Source organism: Salmo salar, chromosome ssa20, assembly GCF_905237065.1.
Source record: "Salmo salar chromosome ssa20, Ssal_v3.1, whole genome shotgun sequence".
Classification (NCBI taxonomy): Eukaryota; Metazoa; Chordata; class Actinopteri; order Salmoniformes; family Salmonidae; genus Salmo; species Salmo salar.
The window spans coordinates 39,176,552-39,194,953 of NC_059461.1; the positions used below are offsets into that span (position 1 = coordinate 39,176,552).

At 44.2% G+C, this 18,402-nt stretch overlaps 3 protein-coding genes across 4 annotated transcripts; all 3 read left to right on the forward strand.

Annotated features, from left to right (window-relative positions):
- Window positions 1-33: 33 nt before the first annotated feature.
- LOC106580575 (BAG family molecular chaperone regulator 4) lies at window positions 34-4,684 on the forward strand. The gene is made up of 5 exons (XM_014161780.2): window positions 34-331; window positions 902-1,024; window positions 1,237-1,479; window positions 1,570-1,839; window positions 2,087-4,684. The coding sequence occupies exons 1-5, from the start codon at window positions 203-205 to the stop codon at window positions 2,558-2,560; spliced, it is 1,239 nt and encodes a 412-aa protein (XP_014017255.1). The 5' UTR covers window positions 34-202; the 3' UTR covers window positions 2,561-4,684.
- Window positions 4,685-6,697: 2,013 nt separating this feature from the next.
- On the forward strand, window positions 6,698-12,546 carry LOC106580574 (dual specificity protein phosphatase 26). Of its 2 annotated transcripts, XM_045703314.1 has the most exons (4): window positions 6,698-7,382; window positions 7,898-8,109; window positions 10,900-11,077; window positions 12,511-12,546. In XM_045703314.1, the coding sequence occupies exons 1-4, from the start codon at window positions 7,204-7,206 to the stop codon at window positions 12,515-12,517; spliced, it is 576 nt and encodes a 191-aa protein (XP_045559270.1). In that variant the 5' UTR covers window positions 6,698-7,203; the 3' UTR covers window positions 12,518-12,546. The 2 variants fall into 2 exon arrangements, with proteins under 2 accessions (XP_045559270.1, XP_045559269.1); XM_045703313.1 differs by lacking the exon at window positions 12,511-12,546 and having other exon boundaries at window positions 6,703-7,382; window positions 10,900-11,684.
- Window positions 12,547-13,285: 739 nt separating this feature from the next.
- LOC106580573 (gamma-glutamyl hydrolase) lies at window positions 13,286-18,111 on the forward strand. The gene is made up of 9 exons (XM_014161776.2): window positions 13,286-13,968; window positions 14,518-14,632; window positions 15,704-15,754; window positions 15,879-15,963; window positions 16,126-16,264; window positions 16,631-16,737; window positions 16,838-16,931; window positions 17,259-17,396; window positions 17,576-18,111. Exons 1-9 carry the CDS (start codon window positions 13,863-13,865, stop codon window positions 17,692-17,694), a joined length of 954 nt encoding a protein of 317 aa, XP_014017251.1. The 5' UTR covers window positions 13,286-13,862; the 3' UTR covers window positions 17,695-18,111.
- The last annotated feature ends 291 nt before the right edge of the window (window positions 18,112-18,402 follow it).

An 18,402-nucleotide genomic window follows, 5' to 3' on the forward strand; every position in this document is an offset into this window, starting at 1 on the left:
TTGGTCAAAATAACTAATATTCTACGCACGTGGACAAAAGGAAAAGGGAGGGGCGAAAATGAAAGGGCCAAACAATAATATATTTAGCTGTCCATGGTCAATGCCTTCAACAACTCGAGAATTACATTAAAGCATTTGTTTTTCATAGCAGTCAGAGTGCTCAGTCCATTTTGACAGTCCATTTTTATCACCATTTCTTTTAATGACAAACGACAGAAGTGCTGGGGACGCTGCTTGGGTTATGCATCATCAAATGCAGTCGAATCCCAAATCCGCCTGGCCCTCAAATTTCAACTCGGAAAATAATAACGTGAACTGGAATAACGCTATGGTACGACACATTGTATAGCCAATTCATGTCAACACGTAGATAACTAGTTATGTTAATCACATTTTAGAACATACGATTTAATGTTCGTAAACACGCGTTAGTATTTTTGTACTGTGTATACAGTTTAGCGTTCATTAGCTAGCAAGCTAGTTAGCCTGCGTTCTAGCCAGCTACTTTTAGCTAGCTAGCCGTCTCCTGACCGTTTGTCCCATCTACCTAACTAGTAAGATGTCCTATATTGCTAGCTACCTAACTTGCTTAGTTGGTTATATTTGACATGCAGATTGTCTAGTTATGTAGTTTGTAGTGTATGATAAATATCCTAGCTAGTTAATGGCTACTGATTTGTGATACTTCTGCTGCTAGCTAACCTTAGCTAGCTATTATGTAATACAGTAGGAAACGCTTTCTTGCTGCATTACTAGACGGTTGGATACTTTAGTCAAACAAGTTATTGAAGTGACGTGACAATAGAGGTCTGGGGTTACTGTTTACTCATGTCAATATAGTTGACTATTTAAACATTGCGGATTTTGAGCCCATGTAAAATATCTTATCATGTGTCTACAGGACGCTTCCCAATACCCTGGTTACTCCTCAAACTACTGGTATCCTCAGACACATTCCACAGCAGGGCACTATCCAAATGCCTACCCTTCAGGATCCGATGTGCAGCCACCTTACAACCCACAGGTACAGTACGGCCTCATGTTATGTCATAGCAAAGGCCCTCTAAATCCACCTCTATACATGGGGATTAAGTCCTAATCTGTCGTCTCAAGGGCTCTCACCCTTCCTTGACACTTTGTTACTCACGCACACATATTTTCACAGACTGGCAGTCTGGCACTCAAATTCAAACCCTTACTGATGTATGCACACATTCCCTCTCTCTCCCTATCCAGGCAATGCAAGCATATCCAAATGGCCACGGCGTCTATAACCCTGGTCCAGGCCAGTATCCGGCAAATTCTTTCCACCCATCCAACCCATTCTACTGTGCAGAGCAGATGTCTCCCAGGCAGGCAACAGGCCAGTACCCTAGCCAGGGCTGCCCAGGACCAGAGCAGAGCACAGGCGGGTCAGGACAACCCCACACCCAGCACCAACATCAGCACCACCACTACCCTGGACCACACTGTCAAGGGGTAAGTGCATTCAACGAGGGCAGGGCAGTGTTTAACAGTGTCTAAGGTAAAGGCAGTTGGGTATAATGGCTCTTGTCTATTTTCTCCCAGGCCCCTAGCTATCCTCCTGGGTCTTACACACACTATGGGGAAGGTGGTCCTGCATTGCCTGCAAACCCCCAATACTCCACTGGACAGGCCCTTCACCCTAGGCCACAGGCTGAGGCTTGGGCCCACTCGGGTGGGTATGGGCCCTCACACCAGCAGTGGCAGCCAGGCACCCAACCTCTACACAGCAACTATGGGAACCCTGTCCGCCCACAACATCCCCCAGCCTGGCCAGGCACTGGCACTGGAGCCCCACCCCCCTATGAAGCCAAGGTACGTGTGGAACACAAGGGAGGCATCTCAATTACCTAAATTGGCCTTTGGTCGTCTCGTCTCCTTTATTTTAACATATTGTTTCTAAAATGCCCTCCAAGTGGTACTAATTTTGTTCTTCTTGGAAGAAAGGGGATAGTTCAGAAAAGCTCATACCCCCCTCCGGTACCATAGCAATCTTGGGTCTGAATTAATTTTCTATTCATTACACACTAATTGTGTAAGACAATCTTTTTTACCTCCTCAGGACCAGCACTACCCAGGACCCCACCAGCACCAGTGTGCCCCACAGGTGGGACCCAAACCCAGACCAGCCCCCTCCCCTAACCCCACTAATGGCAAGCCCGTCGACTTCAGCTCACCTCCCCAGATGTACAACAAACCAGGACGAGGGGGGGTGCAGGAGCCAAAGCCTTCCCAGGGTGAGCCTCCAACCCAGCCCCAGGGTCCGATCGGGCCCCAGCCCCTGAGCGACAACCCCAGCTTGGCCAAAGTCCAGCAGGTCATGGCCCGGGTGCTTTTGCTCCATGAGGATGTGGATGAATTTGTGGGTAAAAAATCGGACAAGAGTTACCGGTACCTGGAGGAACTGCTGACCAAGGAGCTGCTGGTTCTAGACTCAGTGGAGACTCAGGGACAGGAAGTGGTCAGGCAGGCCCGGAAGGAGGCTGTGCAGAGGATCCAGGCCATACTGGACCGGCTGGAGAAAAAGGCCTTCTGAATTGGACTGTTCTTTTTTTGTGACATTTGAATCTAAACCGGTCCCTTGGAATTAAATGCCCAATTCTCTGTTTGTTGACTACATCTCCTGGATCGTAAAGGTTTAGATAGACTGGTTCTCGACAAGGACTTAGGGTTTGGTTTGGAATCAGGCCAGCTTATGCTACTTCACGCAGGTGTGATCAGGAACATAAGAGATGCCATGTCAAAGTATTCATGATGGCAAATGTAATGGTTGTACATATCAAGTCATGACTAAGTTATGGTGTTGTTGGGTTAGTTGTCATAACCCGACATTAGTGTCCATGATGGCTTAAAGCATCGGTTATGTCATGCTTGTGCCAGTGTAATGTAGTCTTATAATGGTGGTTTCATATAGTGTCACCATGTTCCTTTCAAAGTAGGTAAACTTTGCCCCTTAATCACTGATAGGGTGAGATGTTTTTGCCTGGTTAATAAGGCTTGGATTTGGCGTAGGCTAATCTGATCCTAGATCTGTATTCAAAGGCCACTTCTACCATGAGTGTTCCTTCCATTCACCATGTTTTCTTACATGTTGTGAACCATTTGCACTACCATGACATTTCCCCTTTATCACTCACCCTAACCTTATCACCCACCTGTCATTGTAAGCAGAATGCAAACAGTGTGCATTCACACACAGCCTTCCAAATTGTCGCAGGGATTGACATTAAGGGTTGCCCTATTGCCTTTGTCAAGTTAACTGAGCAGTCATGCAAGTTAAGCCTGCTCTGAGGTTGCTTCATTAGTCAGGTGATATGTTTTTAAAAAGGGAATACAACCAAACTGCAAATAATTTCAATAGCCTAAAACTGATATTCCTTTAAGTGAAAGACAGAATTTATGGCAGTTGGGCAAGTTACTTATTTTTTATTTTTTTACTGATTTAAATACTTCTGATTTAAGCACTTCTACTTAATTTACATTTGAGCAAGTGATCATAATCTCTGAGCAACCAAAAAAATGCTCCTGACTTGCCTTTTTAGACTTTAATATCAGTCCCTGGGTGGGTAATGTTACACACTTCCGTTCATTTACACTTTTTTTCAGTATCTACAAAGGTAGAGTCAATGCGGTCGATGGAAGAAATTCATTAATTCAATTAATGACTTAAAGTTGCTCAATGGAAATATTGAGGAAGTTTCAATTCACTTCCTGAATAAATTACATTTGTAATTCCATCTATCCTAACCCTGGTATGTTCTGTATAGTAGTTGGTCTACAACTCCTCCACAATGCTTTTGCCATTGATTGGTTTTAGACATTGTAATTAAGTGCAGGCCTAGGATCAGTTTAGTGTTATTCTTCGAAGGACGAAAAGGAAAACAGACCTTAGACCCTGTTCAATTACTTCCTTCTTTAGAGTAATCTCTGACCTTTCTACCAGTTTTACCATTCAAGTTCATATCTGACCAGGATCCATATCCACAAATCATCTCGGAATATGAGTGCTGATCTAGTATCAGGTCCACCCTGTCCATATAATCTTATTCATTATGATCTAAAAGGCGAAACTGAACCTAGATCGGCACTCCTACTGAGAGGCTTTGTGGATACGGGCTCAGTGATATTTTAAGGAAGAAGGATGTATTGAAACAGGTGGTTGGGGTCAGCTTCATCCTACAGCACTATGATTGGAGGTTTTTTTTCTTCTTCTTCAAAACAACAAATCAAATGCTTTTCTTATTTAATCTAGCACCAAAAATCCCTTTCTTAGACTGTTCATTTCTTAGAAATCAGCTACTTTGTTGATAAAAATAAATTATCACGAGTGCCATAATATCGGCAGGTGCTTTTTCAAATCGTTATAAAAAATAAACTTTAAATCTCTTAAGCTTTGCATGGATCAAAATGTTCTGTTTGTCATATGTTTATTTTTTTCCTGTGATGTTATTTTTGTGTTCAGATAGAGAACCATTCACTAACTAAAAAATATATATATTTGTAACATAGAAGACACTTTAAATACAGGGACCAAGGTCCTGTCTACAGCGGTTTCTGACGTAATGCATGTTTCTAACATAAGATGGGAATATTTTCCTGACTGATTCAGAAATGACTACAGCTCAAACAGATGAATTGCATTAAATGTCAGTACATTTTTCAAATGTGTTATGCATGTTATTGTATAGTCTTTTGGAAAACATACCATAAACACTCAAAATTAACAAGAGTTTGTCATGATAGGTGGGAGAGAGAAAATTAAAGGCGTTTGAATGAAGTGAGGGGTAATGAAAGTGAGACAACACACTGCAAGCTGATATACAGTACCAGTCAAAAGTTTGGACACACCTACTCATTCCAGGTTTTTCTTTATTTTTACTATTTTATACATTGTAGAATAATAGTGTAGACTTACTACATGATTCCATGTGTTATTTCATAGTGTAACCAACAACTGTTAAACAAATCAAAATATATTTTATATTAGATTCTTCAAAGTAGCCACGCATTGCCGAGTGGCGCAGCGGTCTAAGGCACTACATCTCAGTACTAGAGGCGTCACTACAGGCCCTGGTTCGATTCCAGGCTGTATCACAGCCGGCTGGGATTGGGAGTCCCATAGGGCGGCACACAATTGGCCCAGCGTTGCTAGGGTTTGGCTGGGTTAGGCCGTCATTGTAAATAAGAATGTGTTCTTAACTGACTTGCCTAGTTAAATAAAAAATGACAGCGTTGCACACTTGGTGCTCTCTCAACCAGCTTCACAATGTAGTCACCTTGAATGCATTTCATTTAACAGGTGTGCCTTCTTAAAAGTTAATTTGTGGAATTTCATGCGTTTGAGCCAATCAGTTGTGTTGTGACAAAGTAGGGGGGTATACAGAAGATAGCCCTCTTTGGTAAAAGACCAAGTCCATATTATGGCAAGAACAGCTCAAATAAGCAAAGCGAAATGACAGTCTATCATTACTTTAAGACATGAAGGTCAGTCAATCCGGAAATGTTTTATAACTTTGAAAGTTTCTTCAAGTGCAGTCGCAAAAACCATCAAGCGCCATGATGAAACTGGCTCTCATGAGGACAGCCACAGGAAAGGAAGACCCAGAGTTACCTCTGCTGCAGAGGATAGAGTTAACTGCACCTCAGATTGCAGCCCAAATAAGTTAAACAGACACATCTCAACACCAACTGTTCAGAGGAGACTTTGTGAATCAGGCCTTCATGGGGAAATTGCTGCAAAGAAACCACTACTAAAGGACACCAATAAGAAGAGACTTGCTTGGGCCAAAAAACACGAGCAATGGTCATTAGACCGGTGGAAATCTGTCCTTTGGTCTGATGAGTCCAAATTTGAGATTTTTGGTTCCAACCGCCGTGTCTTTGTGAGACGCAGAGTAGGTGAACAGATGATCTCTGCATGTGTGGTTCCCACCGTGAAGCATGGAGGAGGTGGTGTGATGGTGCTTTGCTGGTAACACTGTCAGTGATTAATTTATAATTCAAGTCACACTTAACCAGCATAGCTACCACAGTATTATGCAACGATACGCCATCCCATCGGGTTTGCACTTAGTGGGACTATCATTTGTTTATCAACAGGACAATGACCCAACATACCTCCAGGCTGTGTAAGGGCTATTTGACCAAGAAGGAGAGTGATGGAGTGCTACATTAGATGACCTGGCCTCCACAATCACCCGACCTCAACTCAATTGAGATGGTTTGAGATGAGTTGGACCGCAGCGTGAAGAAAAAGCAGCCAACAAGTGCTTAGCATATGTGGGAATTCCTTCAAGACTGTTGGAAAAGCATTCCTCATGAAGCTGGTTGAGAGAATGCCAAGAGTGTGCAAAGCTGTCATCAAATCAAAGGGTGGCTGCTTTTGAAGAATCTAAAATATATTTTGATTGATTTAACACTTTTTTGGTTACTACATGATTCCATATGTGTTATGTCTTCACTATTATTCTACAATGTAGAAAATAGTACAAATAAAGAAAAACCCATCGGTGTGTCCAAACTTTTGACTGGTACTGTATTTTCTCTATGGATTTAATTTATTCTGTGATCCATTCTGTGAATAGTTTACCTCCCTAAAGAAACCCTATCTCAGAATGACTAGCCATGAGAAAAATGAAATGAATGTATTTTGGTGAAGTTGAGATGGCAGCACATACACCCTTGCCTGCCAACTAGCGTTCAGATCTTTAAATAGGTAGCTATTTTGATGCGAAAGCAAAACACAGTCTCTCCAAGCCTTGTGGAACACGCATTGAATTTGATTTGTGGGACAGGGCATCAGATGGCTCTGAAGACTCCATGGAGCGAGCAACTCTGAAGCAAAGCACTGGTATAAAACCTACACCTGTTCATCCCTCTTTAGGATTCCTGTGAAACAAACCTACAATCATTACTTTTGCTGCTCTAGAAAAAAGTATGGAGATATAGTCTGTCGCCCTTGCACGGTGATAGACAGATCCTTCATACATTAGGGATCATTTACACTGTTTTTTCCAAGGACCGGTTCCAGCAAAACACAGCATCTGCAACATATATATTGTTTTATTATCTTCATTCTCGGACTGGGCTTCAAACCACTTTGAAGAAAAACTGGATTTGTATGTAACCCGCGTAGGTATTGTATTAGAGATTTATCAGATATTTTAAAAGCAGAACAAAATGTCTTTTACCTCCAAATTCCCCCAATCCTGGAACGACAGACCCCCTCCTCGTAAGGTGGAGATTGACCTGAGTTCACCGGGGCTGGCTGTGTTTGAGCTGGAACGACTCCTGTTCACTGGGAAAGCCATCAACAGCCATGCAGACGAAGTGTGGCCCAGACTTTACATTGGAGACCAGTAAGTGCAGTGACAATACTTTTCCTTTCATAATGGTTGACAATGGAATTTAACCTAGGGTCACTTTAAGTGGACAAGAATTTTGTATGTCGTCGGCTCCATAGAGACTAATCCAAGGCATTATTTGGACAAGGCTCCGATGTGTGTAAGGGGAGCTGATCATAAATCAGTTTTTAAATGCTTGGGCCCTCTAACGTAACTTGAGTGCTGTGTTCGGTGTTGGGAAAGTGCAAAGGTTTATCTGATAATAGTTCCCAATGTGGACCTCAGTAGTGTGAATTCTTAATATCAGATTGCCAGATATTTGTTCTTATCCAATCTATATAGATCTAGCATAAACGTCAGGCCTCAGTGTCCAGAACTTTGTCAACAGACCTGGAAATTATTTGTTACTTGTTCATTGTAGACTGCATATATTCGTTTATTCTAGTCTTGTCCTCAACATGTGCAAACATCCATTTTCATAGTTATGCGATAATGTTTTTGAATAATCTTGAAACTTGTGGTTTTCATAGGGACAGTGGTACGAATGTCCACCAGTTGGCCAACCATCATGTCACCCACGTCTTGAATGCAAACCACAGTAAACGGCGAGACGGTGCGGAGACTTACCTAGGAATGAACATCAAGTACTTTGGCATCGAGGCTCATGACTCCTGTAACTTTGACATGAGTGTCAACTTCCAGACTGCCGCAGACTTCATCCACAGGGCCCTCAGTGAAGGAGGTGAGTGGAAGTCCGGACCAGGGGCTTGTTCAGTGGAGGAGGTGAGTGGAAGTCCAGACCAGGGGCTTGTTCAGTGGAAGAGGTGAGTGGAAGTATTTTTTTTATTTAACCTTTATTTAACTAGGCAAGTCAGTTAAGAACAAATTCTTCTTTACAATGACGGCCTGCCTACCCTGGCCAAACCCAGACGATGCTAGGCCAATTGTTCGCTGCCCTTCTGGACTCCCAATCACGGCTGGATGTGATTCAGCCTGGATTCGAACCAGGAACTGTAGTGACGTCTCTTGCACTGAGATGCTGTGCCTGAGACCGCTGCGCCACTCGGGAGCTGGAAGTCCAGACCAGGGGCTTGTTCAGTGGAGGTGGTGAGAGGAAGTTCAAAAAGGGAGTTTAAAAGTGAAGTACTACCTCATTGATTGTACTAAAGTACTTCATCATTTATTGTATGTACTAGCTTCTTACAGAGTAATACATTGTTCCGATGGAAAATGCCTGTATAATGTTAAAAGTGTGGTATGGCCAAGTGTATGATGAAATGTGCATTGTACATGTCGAAGAATTGTTTCCTATGCAAACACGACATTTCTATCTGCAAAGCAGTAAAAGGTCACACTGAAAGGAAGCAGGAGTTTCCAGAGGGGAAGTTACAGTACCACACTGTGCTTAATGGGAAAAATCCATGTTCTCTACCCTCTACCCCCCACCCCCACCTCTCCCTCTTTCTACCCTCTACCCCCACCTCTCCCTCTTTCTACCCTCTACCCCCCACCTCTCCCTCTTTCTACCCTCTACCTCCCCACCTCTCACTCTTTCTACCCTCTACCCCTGCACCTCTCCCTCTTTCTACCCTCTACCCCCCCACCTCTCCCTCTTTCTACCCTCTACCTCCCCACCTCTCCCTCTTTCTACCCTCTACCCCCCACCTCTCCCTCTTTCTACCCTCTCCCTCTCCCACTTTCTACCCTCTACCTATCCCTCTTTGTACCCTCTAACCCCCCACCTCTCCCTCTTTCTACCCTCTACCTCTCCACTCTTTGTACCCTCTACCCCCCACCTCTCCCTCTTTCTACCCCCCACCTCTCCCTTCTTCTACCCCCCACCTCTCCCTCTCCCTCTTTCTACCCTCTACCCCCCACCTCGCCCTCTTTCTATCCCCCACCTCTCCCTCTTTCTACCCTCTACCCCCCCCACCTCTCCCTCTTTCTACCCTCTACCCCCCACCTCTCCCTCTTTCTACCCTCTACCCCCCACCTCTCCCTCTTTCTACCCTCTACCCCCCACCTCTCCCTCTTTCTACCCTCTACCCCCCACCTCTCCCTCTTTCTACCCTCTACCTCCCCACCTCTCCCTCTTTCTACCCTCTACCCCTGCACCTCTCCCTCTTTCTACCCTCTACCCCCCCACCTCTCCCTCTTTCTACCCTCTACCTCCCCACCTCTCCCTCTTTCTACCCTCTACCCCCCACCTCTCCCTCTTTCTACCCTCTCCCTCTCCCACTTTCTACCCTCTACCTATCGCTCTTTGTACCCTCTCCCCCCCCCCACCTCTCCCTCTTTCTACCCTCTACCTCTCCACTCTTTGTACCCTCTACCCCCCACCTCTCCCTCTTTCTACCCCCCACCTCTCCCTTCTTCTACCCCCCACCTCTCCCTCTTTCTACCCTCTACCCCCCCCACCTCGCCCTCTTTCTATCCCCCACCTCTCCCTCTTTCTACCCTCTACCCCCCCACCTCTCCCTCTTTCTACCCTCTACCCCCCCCACCTCTCCCTCTTTCTACCCTCTACCCCCCACCTCTCCCTCTTTCTACCCTCTACCCCCCCACCTCTCCCTCTTTCTACCCTCTACCCCCCCCACCTCTCCCTCTTTCTACCCTCTACCTCCCCACCTCTCCCTCTTTCTACCCTCTACCCCTGCACCTCTCCCTCTTTCTACCCTCTACCCCCCACCTCTCCCTCTTTCTACCCTCTACCTCCCCACCTCTCCCTCTTTCTACCCTCTACCCCCCACCTCTCCCTCTTTCTACCCTCTCCCTCTCCCACTTTCTACCCTCTACCTATCCCTCTTTGTACCCTCTACCCCCCCACCTCTCCCTCTTTCTACCCTCTACCTCTCCACTCTTTGTACCCTCTACCCCCCACCTCTCCCTCTTTCTACCCCCCACCTCTCCCTTCTTCTACCCCCCACCTCTCCCTCTCCCTCTTTCTACCCTCTACCCCCCCACCTCGCCCTCTTTCTATCCCCCCACCTCTCCCTCTTTCTACCCTCTACCCCCCCCACCTCTCCCTCTTTCTACCCTCTACCCCCCCCACCTCTCCCTCTTTCTACCCTCTACCCCCCACCTCTCCCTCTTTCTACCCTCTACCTCTCCCTCTTTCTACCCTCTACCCCCCACCTCTCCCTCTTTCTACCCTCTACCCCCCACCTCTCCCTCTTTCTACCCTCTCCCTCTCCCACTTTCTACCCTCTACCTCTCCCTCTTTGTACCCTCTACCCCCCACCTCTCCCTCTTTCTACCCTCTACCCCCACCTCTCCCTCTTTCTACCCCCCACCTCTCCCTCCTTCTACCACCCCCCACCTCTCCCTCCTACCCTCTACCCCCCACCTCTCCCTCTTGATACCGCCCACTTCTCCCTATTTCTACCCTCTACCCCCACCTCTCCCTCTTTCTACCCTCTACCCTCCCACCTCTCCCTCTTTCTACCCTCTACCTCCCCACCTCTCTCTCTTTCTACCCTCTACCGCACCACCTCTCCCTCTTTCTACCCTCTACCCCCCACCTCTCCCTCAGGTATAGTGCTGGTGCACTGTGCAGTGGGGGTGAGTCGTTCAGCCACCCTGGTTCTTGCCTACCTGATGCTGAGACAGAACCTGACCCTGGTGGATGCCATCTGCGCCGTGAAGGAAAACCGCGGTGTGATCCCCAACAGAGGCTTCCTCCGACAGCTCATCAACCTGGACACCAAACTGTATGGCCACCTCCGCAACACTACCTACACTTAGAAGACTGATTATATCAGCTTCTGTTCTATTCTCTTTGGTCTATTTGAGCAGTGGGTCACAAACCTTTTATTGTTTGGGAAAGTGTATGCAAAAAGAATCATACTGTGACACTTTCTGTATTTTGACAGTTCTATATCTTGAAAATGTAATTGCTGACATGCAAAACATTTTGGTACTGTACCAGCAGTGGACTAATGAAACAAATACCAAAATATAGTTTTGGAGTGTAATTTTCTTTTAAGTTGGTGTAGGCTATGTGGGAGACTTGCATTCTAGTTCCCAGTATTCAATGTTTAGCTGTATTCCATGTTCTGCTTTTCCTAGCAGTGTCTGGCTGTAGAATATTTTTTTTACATACCTCCCTTTAGAGATGAGACCGCTGATGGTTTGGAGGTCAAACTTGAGAAACCTGTCTTATTGGGAAATAAGTGGCAATATTATGTAGCCTACTGTAACTTAAGCTTGTGTTGTATACATTTTCGGCAACATACATTTTTTTATTGAGTATTTTGTATGTTTCAAGCTGATATGAGTATGCAATTACTATGACATATTAAAGTATGTGTGAATACATGTTCCTAGTACTTCCCTGTTTCTTCCTCGTGTTGCAGAAGCTCCGGGTTCCAACCACAGAACCTGTGACTTCTCTATTTTCTCCCAGCATGACACCATGCCCCATGGCAAAAATACTGTACCTCCACATCTCAACATCATGTCATCGGTTCATCTGTATAGGCGTTTGAATTTAAATGTAATTTACTATTTCAATGCATGTCTCTTCTAATTCTACAGGGTTAGCCTATATGAAAAGGTGACACCTTAAATTAATAGCCTATTCACTCAGCAGGTCAAAATTCACAGTCTTGTCTGGAGCCTATCCTCTGCTGGCCTTTAAAGGTCCAATCCAGCCGTTTTATCTCAATATCAAATCACGCAGACTCGGTCTCAACCTTTAAGTCTTTACTGAAGACTCATCTCTTCAGTAGGTCCTATGATTGAGTGTAGTCTGGCCCAGGAGTTTGAAGGTGAACGGAAAGGCACTGGAGCAACGAACCGCCCTTGCTGTCTCTGCCTGGCCGGTTCCCCTCTCTCCACTGGGATTCTCTGCCTCTAACCATATTACGGGGGCTGAGTCACTGGCTTACTGGTGCTCTTTCATGCTGTCCCTAGGAGGGGTGCGTCACCTGAGTGGGTTGAGTCACTGACGTGATCTTCCTGTCCGGGTTGGCGCCCCCCCCTTGGGTTGTGCCTCCAGTATTTATGCCGCAGTAGTTTATGTGTCGGGGGGCTTGGGTAAGTCTGTTATATTTGGAGTATTTCTCCTGTCTTATCCGGTGTCCTGTGTGAAATTAAATATGCTCTCTCTAATTTTCTCTTTTTTTCTCTCTTTCTTTCGGAGGACCTGAGCCCTAGGACCATGCCTCAGGACTACTTGGCCTGATGACTCCTTGCTGTCCCCAGTCCACCTGGCTGTGTTGCTGCTCCAGTTTCAACTGTTCTGCCTGCGGCTATGGAACCCTGACCTGTTCACCGGACGTGCTACCTGTCCCAAACCTGCTGTTTTCAACTCTGTAAACAGCAGGAGTGGTAGAGATAATCTGAATGAGCGGCTATGAAAAGCCAACTGACATTTACTCTTGAGGTGCTGACTTGTTGCACCCTCAACAACCACTGTGATTATTACTATTTGACCTTGCTGGTCATCTATGAACATTTGAACATCTTGGCCATGTTCTGTTATAATCTCCACCCGGCACAGCCAGAAGAGGACTGGCCACCCCTCATAGCCTGGTTCCTCTCTAGGTTTCTTCCTAGGTTCTGGCCTTTCTAGGGACTTTTTCCAAGCCACCGTGCTTCTACACCTGCATTGCTTGCTGTTTGGGGTTTTTGGCTGGGTTTCTGTACAGCACTTTGAGATATCAACTGATGTAAGAATGGCTTTATAAATACATTTGATTTGATTTCTGGTTCAAAACTAACTAGCTTACTGTGACTTTTTTCAATTAAAATTGGCAAAAAGAAACAAAACTAGATCTAATCAAAGATACAGTTCTCAAGCAATAATTTGGCTAGGACTGTCTGGGAGTGGTCTGAGTTGGGAGGGGGAAACTGAAAACTAGTTGTTATTTGCAGAGAGGTTTGGAACTCTTTCTTATTGGTATATTAAACTAATTTACCGCCTGGTGATGACACCAGGCAGGCCAAAAATTCATCCCACCAAAAACAGGCAGAAATTTAAATCCTTCCTTTCAAACAGTTCTTACACTGAAAGGGCATTATCATAATTTTCACAATATTATTCCAACCTCATAGTGTGGCAATATAGTGTAAATAAAACACAGGAAAATCGGCACTGGGCCTTTAAAACAGAATTACCTGGGTCCACTGCCAGATATGATGTGGCTCATTAATGTACCATCTGGGATTTACCAGCTAATGCAAACAATGACCACATACACATTTTGCAACAAAGAAGTCTCCATTTCCAATTATGTTATGGCTCAATTAACCACCGGATAAATATGTTTGTCTGGTGGAATTACAGATATTCTTACCTTAAATACAATACTGCACAGGACCGTGTGCTTAAAGAAATCTCACATGTCAAACTGGAATCTCCTGACTTCCCCCTTGCACATCTAGTAGGAGTTGTCTTGCAGGCTTTTTCTATAAGCGCTTCCTCCTTTTTAGTTTTTAATAACACACTGTCATACAGGGCAGACAGATCTGTTCGACCTGAACTGTGAGAAAATGTTACTCACTGTGGTGTTGTGTTTACATGTCATTTTCGTCCCGTGGAGCGACTCATTACCGACGAGACGACAGCCGGGTCCAGTCAACAACCGACCGATTATTGGTGCGTAAAAAAAAGAATTGTTTTTTGTTGTTGGGTAAAACGATAAAAAATATACAATATAGAAAAAACTAACAAATAGTATACAACGGTATACAAACATTATAAACAACAGTCAGGGGAATACAGACAATACATTATTAAGACCTGTACAAAGATTGAGTTTGATTGCTTTGTTATGAGAAGAAGAAATTGTATTAATATATTGATTGCTAAATTGAATTCTCAAAAGTAATAAACAGAGGTTTTCGACTCATAAATGTACATGTATGAATATGGAATTTTGCTAAAAATAACAATTAGGTTGCATAGAGCAATAACTTTGTTTTGAAGAGGAATAAAGTCAATACATGCAAAATTGAAATTGTTATACAATTTATATATTAATGAAAATGAATCAACTCTAAAGGCAGAAACTGAAGACAGTGAATTACTTTTGCTCATTATGTAGTCTACAGATACTCTCATCACATTTCACTGGAACTATTTGAGAAGTCCTACTGGATGGATACTGTTATGGACTGTAGCTTATAATGTCTGTATGTCCCACAGGAATTTTAACTCAAGAAGTAGAAGATGATGTGATGAAGCCGTTTGGAAAGACCTACATCCCTGCTTCCTATGTAAAGTATATAGAGTCAGCAGGAAGTAGAGTGCTACCTATCAGGTAGGCCGATATAAAGTTCTATACTTCTCACTTTTGAGAAGAATCCTTTTTCCTCTGTTTCATGTTCAAACAAAGCGAAATCCAGACACTTTGAACCCCAAGGGGGTTCATCTACACTGCCTTAAAAAAAAGGATTTGCCCCCTTTCAGATTTCCTCTATTTTTGCATATTCTTGATAGTAAATGTTATCAGATCTTCAACCAAAATGCAGCTGGGTCATAAAGCAAGACAATGATCCAAAACACACAATCAATTCTAGATGAAAATGGCTAAAAGGCAACCCATTTGATGTTTTGGAATGGCCTAAGTCAAAGTCCAGACCTCATCCCAATTGAGATGTTGTGGCAGGACTTCAAACGAACAGTTTGAAAACCCACAAATGTAGCTGAGTTAAAGCAGTTCTGCATGGAAGGGAGGGCCAAAATTCCTCCACAGCGATGTGAGAGAGTGATCAACAACTACAGGAAGATGGGCCTCCCGGGTGGCGCAGTGGTCTAAGGCACTGTATCGCGTGTTTCTGGGTTCGAGCCCAGGCTCTGTCGCGCACAATTGGCCCAGCGTCGTCCGGGTTAGAGAGGGTTTGGCCGGCAGTGCGGCTTGGTTGGGTTGTGTTTTGGAGGACGCATAGCTCTCCCAAGTCCGTACGGGAGTTGCAGCGAATTGGATACCACGAAATTCGGGAGAAAAAAGGGGGTGAAAAAAAAACTACAGGAGTCATTGGTTGGAGTCATTGCAGCTAAAGGTGACAACCAGTTGAGTCTAAGGGGACAATTACTTTTTCACACAGGGGCATTGCATAACTTTGTTTATGAAATAAAGTGAATGTGTAATTGTTGTGTTATATGTTAAGTCAGGTTCCCTTGAGCTAATATTAGGCTTTGGTTGACGATCTGATGACAATCACTATCAAAAATATGCAAAAGTAGAGAAGATTTGAGAGGGGGCACATCCTGTTAATAACTGATCGAACATAGCAGCCTATAACTGTGCATGGCTGGTCATCCAAAAATGTATTTCTCAAACCTTTAAAACCTTTACCCCTTTTAATCAGTGCCTGTTCCTCTCCTACAGGTTGACTCAGAGTACTGATGAGTATGAGAACATTTTCAAGTCGATTAATGGGTAGGCTATCATATTATCATTTCTTTCCTATATAGGAATTGTGTGTATTTTATTGTTTTTACGTGATTGCAAACCAAATGTAAAATGATTGATTGATTGATTTATTGATTGATGGATCTCACAGCCTGCTGCTCATCGGAGGTTCGTCAGATCTAGAGACGTCAGACTTTGCCAAGGTGGCAGGGATCTTCTACCGGCTTGCCCTCAAGGTCAGTGGTGCTGCTGAGCAAAGCCGGCTACTGTCTGTCTATCTAATGCTCTGTAGGCCTCTTTTTACATCTGTCCATTTGATTGCATGTATGTTTACCATCAGTAACCATCTCACATTATCCCAAAACTGTCTAATAGCCTGATGTGTTCCCTTGTCTCAGGCCAATGATGCTGGAGACTCTTTCCCTATCTGGGGCACATGTCTGGGGATGCAGCTGCTGACTTGTCTGGTGGCTGGAGAGAACCTGCTGACCAAAACCACAGCTGAGAACATGGCCCTTCCCCTGAACCTCACCAAAGGTATGGCCCAATCCATTCACACCTCTGTAGGGGAGTCAAGTGCTAAGGATAAGGTCAAGGATACGGTTTGGGACTGGGTCTGAAGCATAGACCATGTGGTCTGAAGACTTCCTTATGCTGCACATGCTAAAATTGACCACTGGAGGGCAGGGAATACTTCCGATCAAGACAGAAGAAGAGTGGTCTTATGTCAGAATCTGAATGAAGCTCATGGTGGAAACTACATCCTGACAACTCCCACACTTATTGCAAAACAGTTTCTATCTTCATGTAGTGCATTTATGCTTCCTCTTGACTGATGAATTTTGCTCCCTGTGGTTGTAACCTAAAGAACTACATTGGAATGTCTTTCCTCTCTCCCTGCAGAGGCCCATTCCAGTCAAATGTTCCAGGGGTTCCCCATTGATGTCATGAAGGCATTATCCCAGGAAGCTTTGACAGGGAATTTTCACCAATATGGAGTGACCGTGAAGGTGCAAATCAGATTTCAAATGAGTATTGGTTAGTGTACAGCTCTGTTGAACACAATACGACTCTGTACTGGTGTTGACTATCAAACTTCTTTGCTTACAGACATTCAAGGAAAATGAGAAGCTACAAAGTTTCTTCTCCATCTTGTCCACGAACACAGCTGAGAATGGTGCCATCTTTGTCTCAACCATGGAAGGTATAATCCACTACAAGTAGAACTACAGTTTTAAACATGTCATCCATTCAGTGAACAAAATGGGCCTGTAACAGATCACAGTGATTTACATAGTTTTTTGCTTAAAGCAGTTTGGGTGGGCTGCATATTCTGTATGAGCTATGCTGTACAAATGAATGGTTGTTATCATTATAATAATTGTATTCATTAAATTGTATAGTGTAATAATACTATTGCTCTGATTGCTCACCACCAGGAAGGGCGTCTAAGGAAATAGGGTGTAGTCTGCTCACTGTCATAAGGTAACGTGAGATCCTGTGTTGAGTTTGGAACTGTCTTCCCCCCCAGGGAGGACCTACCCCTTCTATGGGGTCCAGTGGCATCCTGAGGTGAACCGTTTCCAGTGGGACCCCAAACTCAACTTCCCCCACTCCTCAGACGCTGTACGCGTTGCCTCCCTACTGGCTGAGTTCTTTGTCAATGAAGGTGGGTAATCAGATCACACCTATTGAAGTTTAATCGTTGTGTTCTTTACAGTCAGACACATACAGTATATTGTATTGTACATGTTATTTTATGACAGTGTAGTGATAAATAGTGAGGTTTCGTAAATCGTGAAATTTGGCCTTTTGGATGCACAATAAAGTTATATTCTATGTTAAAAGGCAGGAGAAGTTTGCATCACTTCGACCAGCCTGAGGAAGAGGCCGTGTCACTCATATACAACTACACACCAACCTACGCTGGCAACTTCACTGGATACGAGCAGATCTACTTCTTCTGAGATGTTGTGCCCTCACAACGCTATAATTCGTCCCTGATGTTATTATGGGATGTTATGAGAAGTTTACCATGGGCACTAATTGTTAGCTCTGAAATGTGACATGTTCTAAAACTTCATATACAGACTTTTAGAAATGTTGAGTGATCATTGCAATTAAAATGTTTTATTATATGTATAATTGCACCACATGAAATGATGATTTTCCTGTAGGCTAAATATACCCATATAGGCCTAGTCACTGTATGGTGGTTTAGTAGCTGGCCTATTTTGGCATGAGATTGCTGTTGGGTGTAAATGTTTATTGTTGAAATGAATTCAACCTTCTGGCCCAATCTACACTGAACAAAAATATAAACGCAACATGTAAAGTGTTGGTCCCATATTTCAAGTGCTGAAATAAAATGTCCCAGAAATGTCCCTTTGCCAATTTTCCTTTGCATTACTCCTTTGCCAAGATAATCCATCCACCTGACAGGTGTGGCATATCAAGAAGCTGATTAAACAGCATGATCATTACACAGATGCACCTTGTACTGGGGACAATAAAAAGCCACTCTAAAAATGTGCAATTTTGTCACACAACACAATATCACAGATGTCTCAAGTTTTGAGGGAGCGTGCAATTAGCATGCTGACTGCAGGAATGTCCACCAGAGCTGTTGCCAGAGAATTGAATGTTCATTTCTCTACCATAAGCCACTCAAAAGT

What these genes read in the sequence shown, in the direction of transcription:
- LOC106580575 (XM_014161780.2), top strand. Translation starts at nt 203, where the DNA reads ATGACAAACGACAGAAGTGCTGGGGACGCTGCTTGGGTTATGCATCAT. An exon ending in CTGGACCACACTGTCAAGGG is followed by an intron (nt 1,480 to 1,569) that starts GTAAGTGCATTC and finishes ATTTTCTCCCAG; the next exon opens with GCCCCTAGCTATCCTCCTGG. An exon ending in CACCCCCCTATGAAGCCAAG is followed by an intron (nt 1,840 to 2,086) that starts GTACGTGTGGAA and finishes TTACCTCCTCAG; the next exon opens with GACCAGCACTACCCAGGACC.
- LOC106580574 (XM_045703313.1), top strand. Translation starts at nt 7,204, where the DNA reads ATGTCTTTTACCTCCAAATTCCCCCAATCCTGGAACGACAGACCCCCT. An exon ending in AGACTTTACATTGGAGACCA is followed by an intron (nt 7,383 to 7,897) that starts GTAAGTGCAGTG and finishes TGGTTTTCATAG; the next exon opens with GGACAGTGGTACGAATGTCC. An exon ending in CAGGGCCCTCAGTGAAGGAG is followed by an intron (nt 8,110 to 10,899) that starts GTGAGTGGAAGT and finishes CCTCTCCCTCAG; the next exon opens with GTATAGTGCTGGTGCACTGT.
- LOC106580573 (XM_014161776.2), top strand. Translation starts at nt 13,863, where the DNA reads ATGTTACTCACTGTGGTGTTGTGTTTACATGTCATTTTCGTCCCGTGG. An exon ending in CTTTGTCTCAACCATGGAAG is followed by an intron (nt 16,932 to 17,258) that starts GTATAATCCACT and finishes CTTCCCCCCCAG; the next exon opens with GGAGGACCTACCCCTTCTAT. An exon ending in TGAGTTCTTTGTCAATGAAG is followed by an intron (nt 17,397 to 17,575) that starts GTGGGTAATCAG and finishes CTATGTTAAAAG; the next exon opens with GCAGGAGAAGTTTGCATCAC.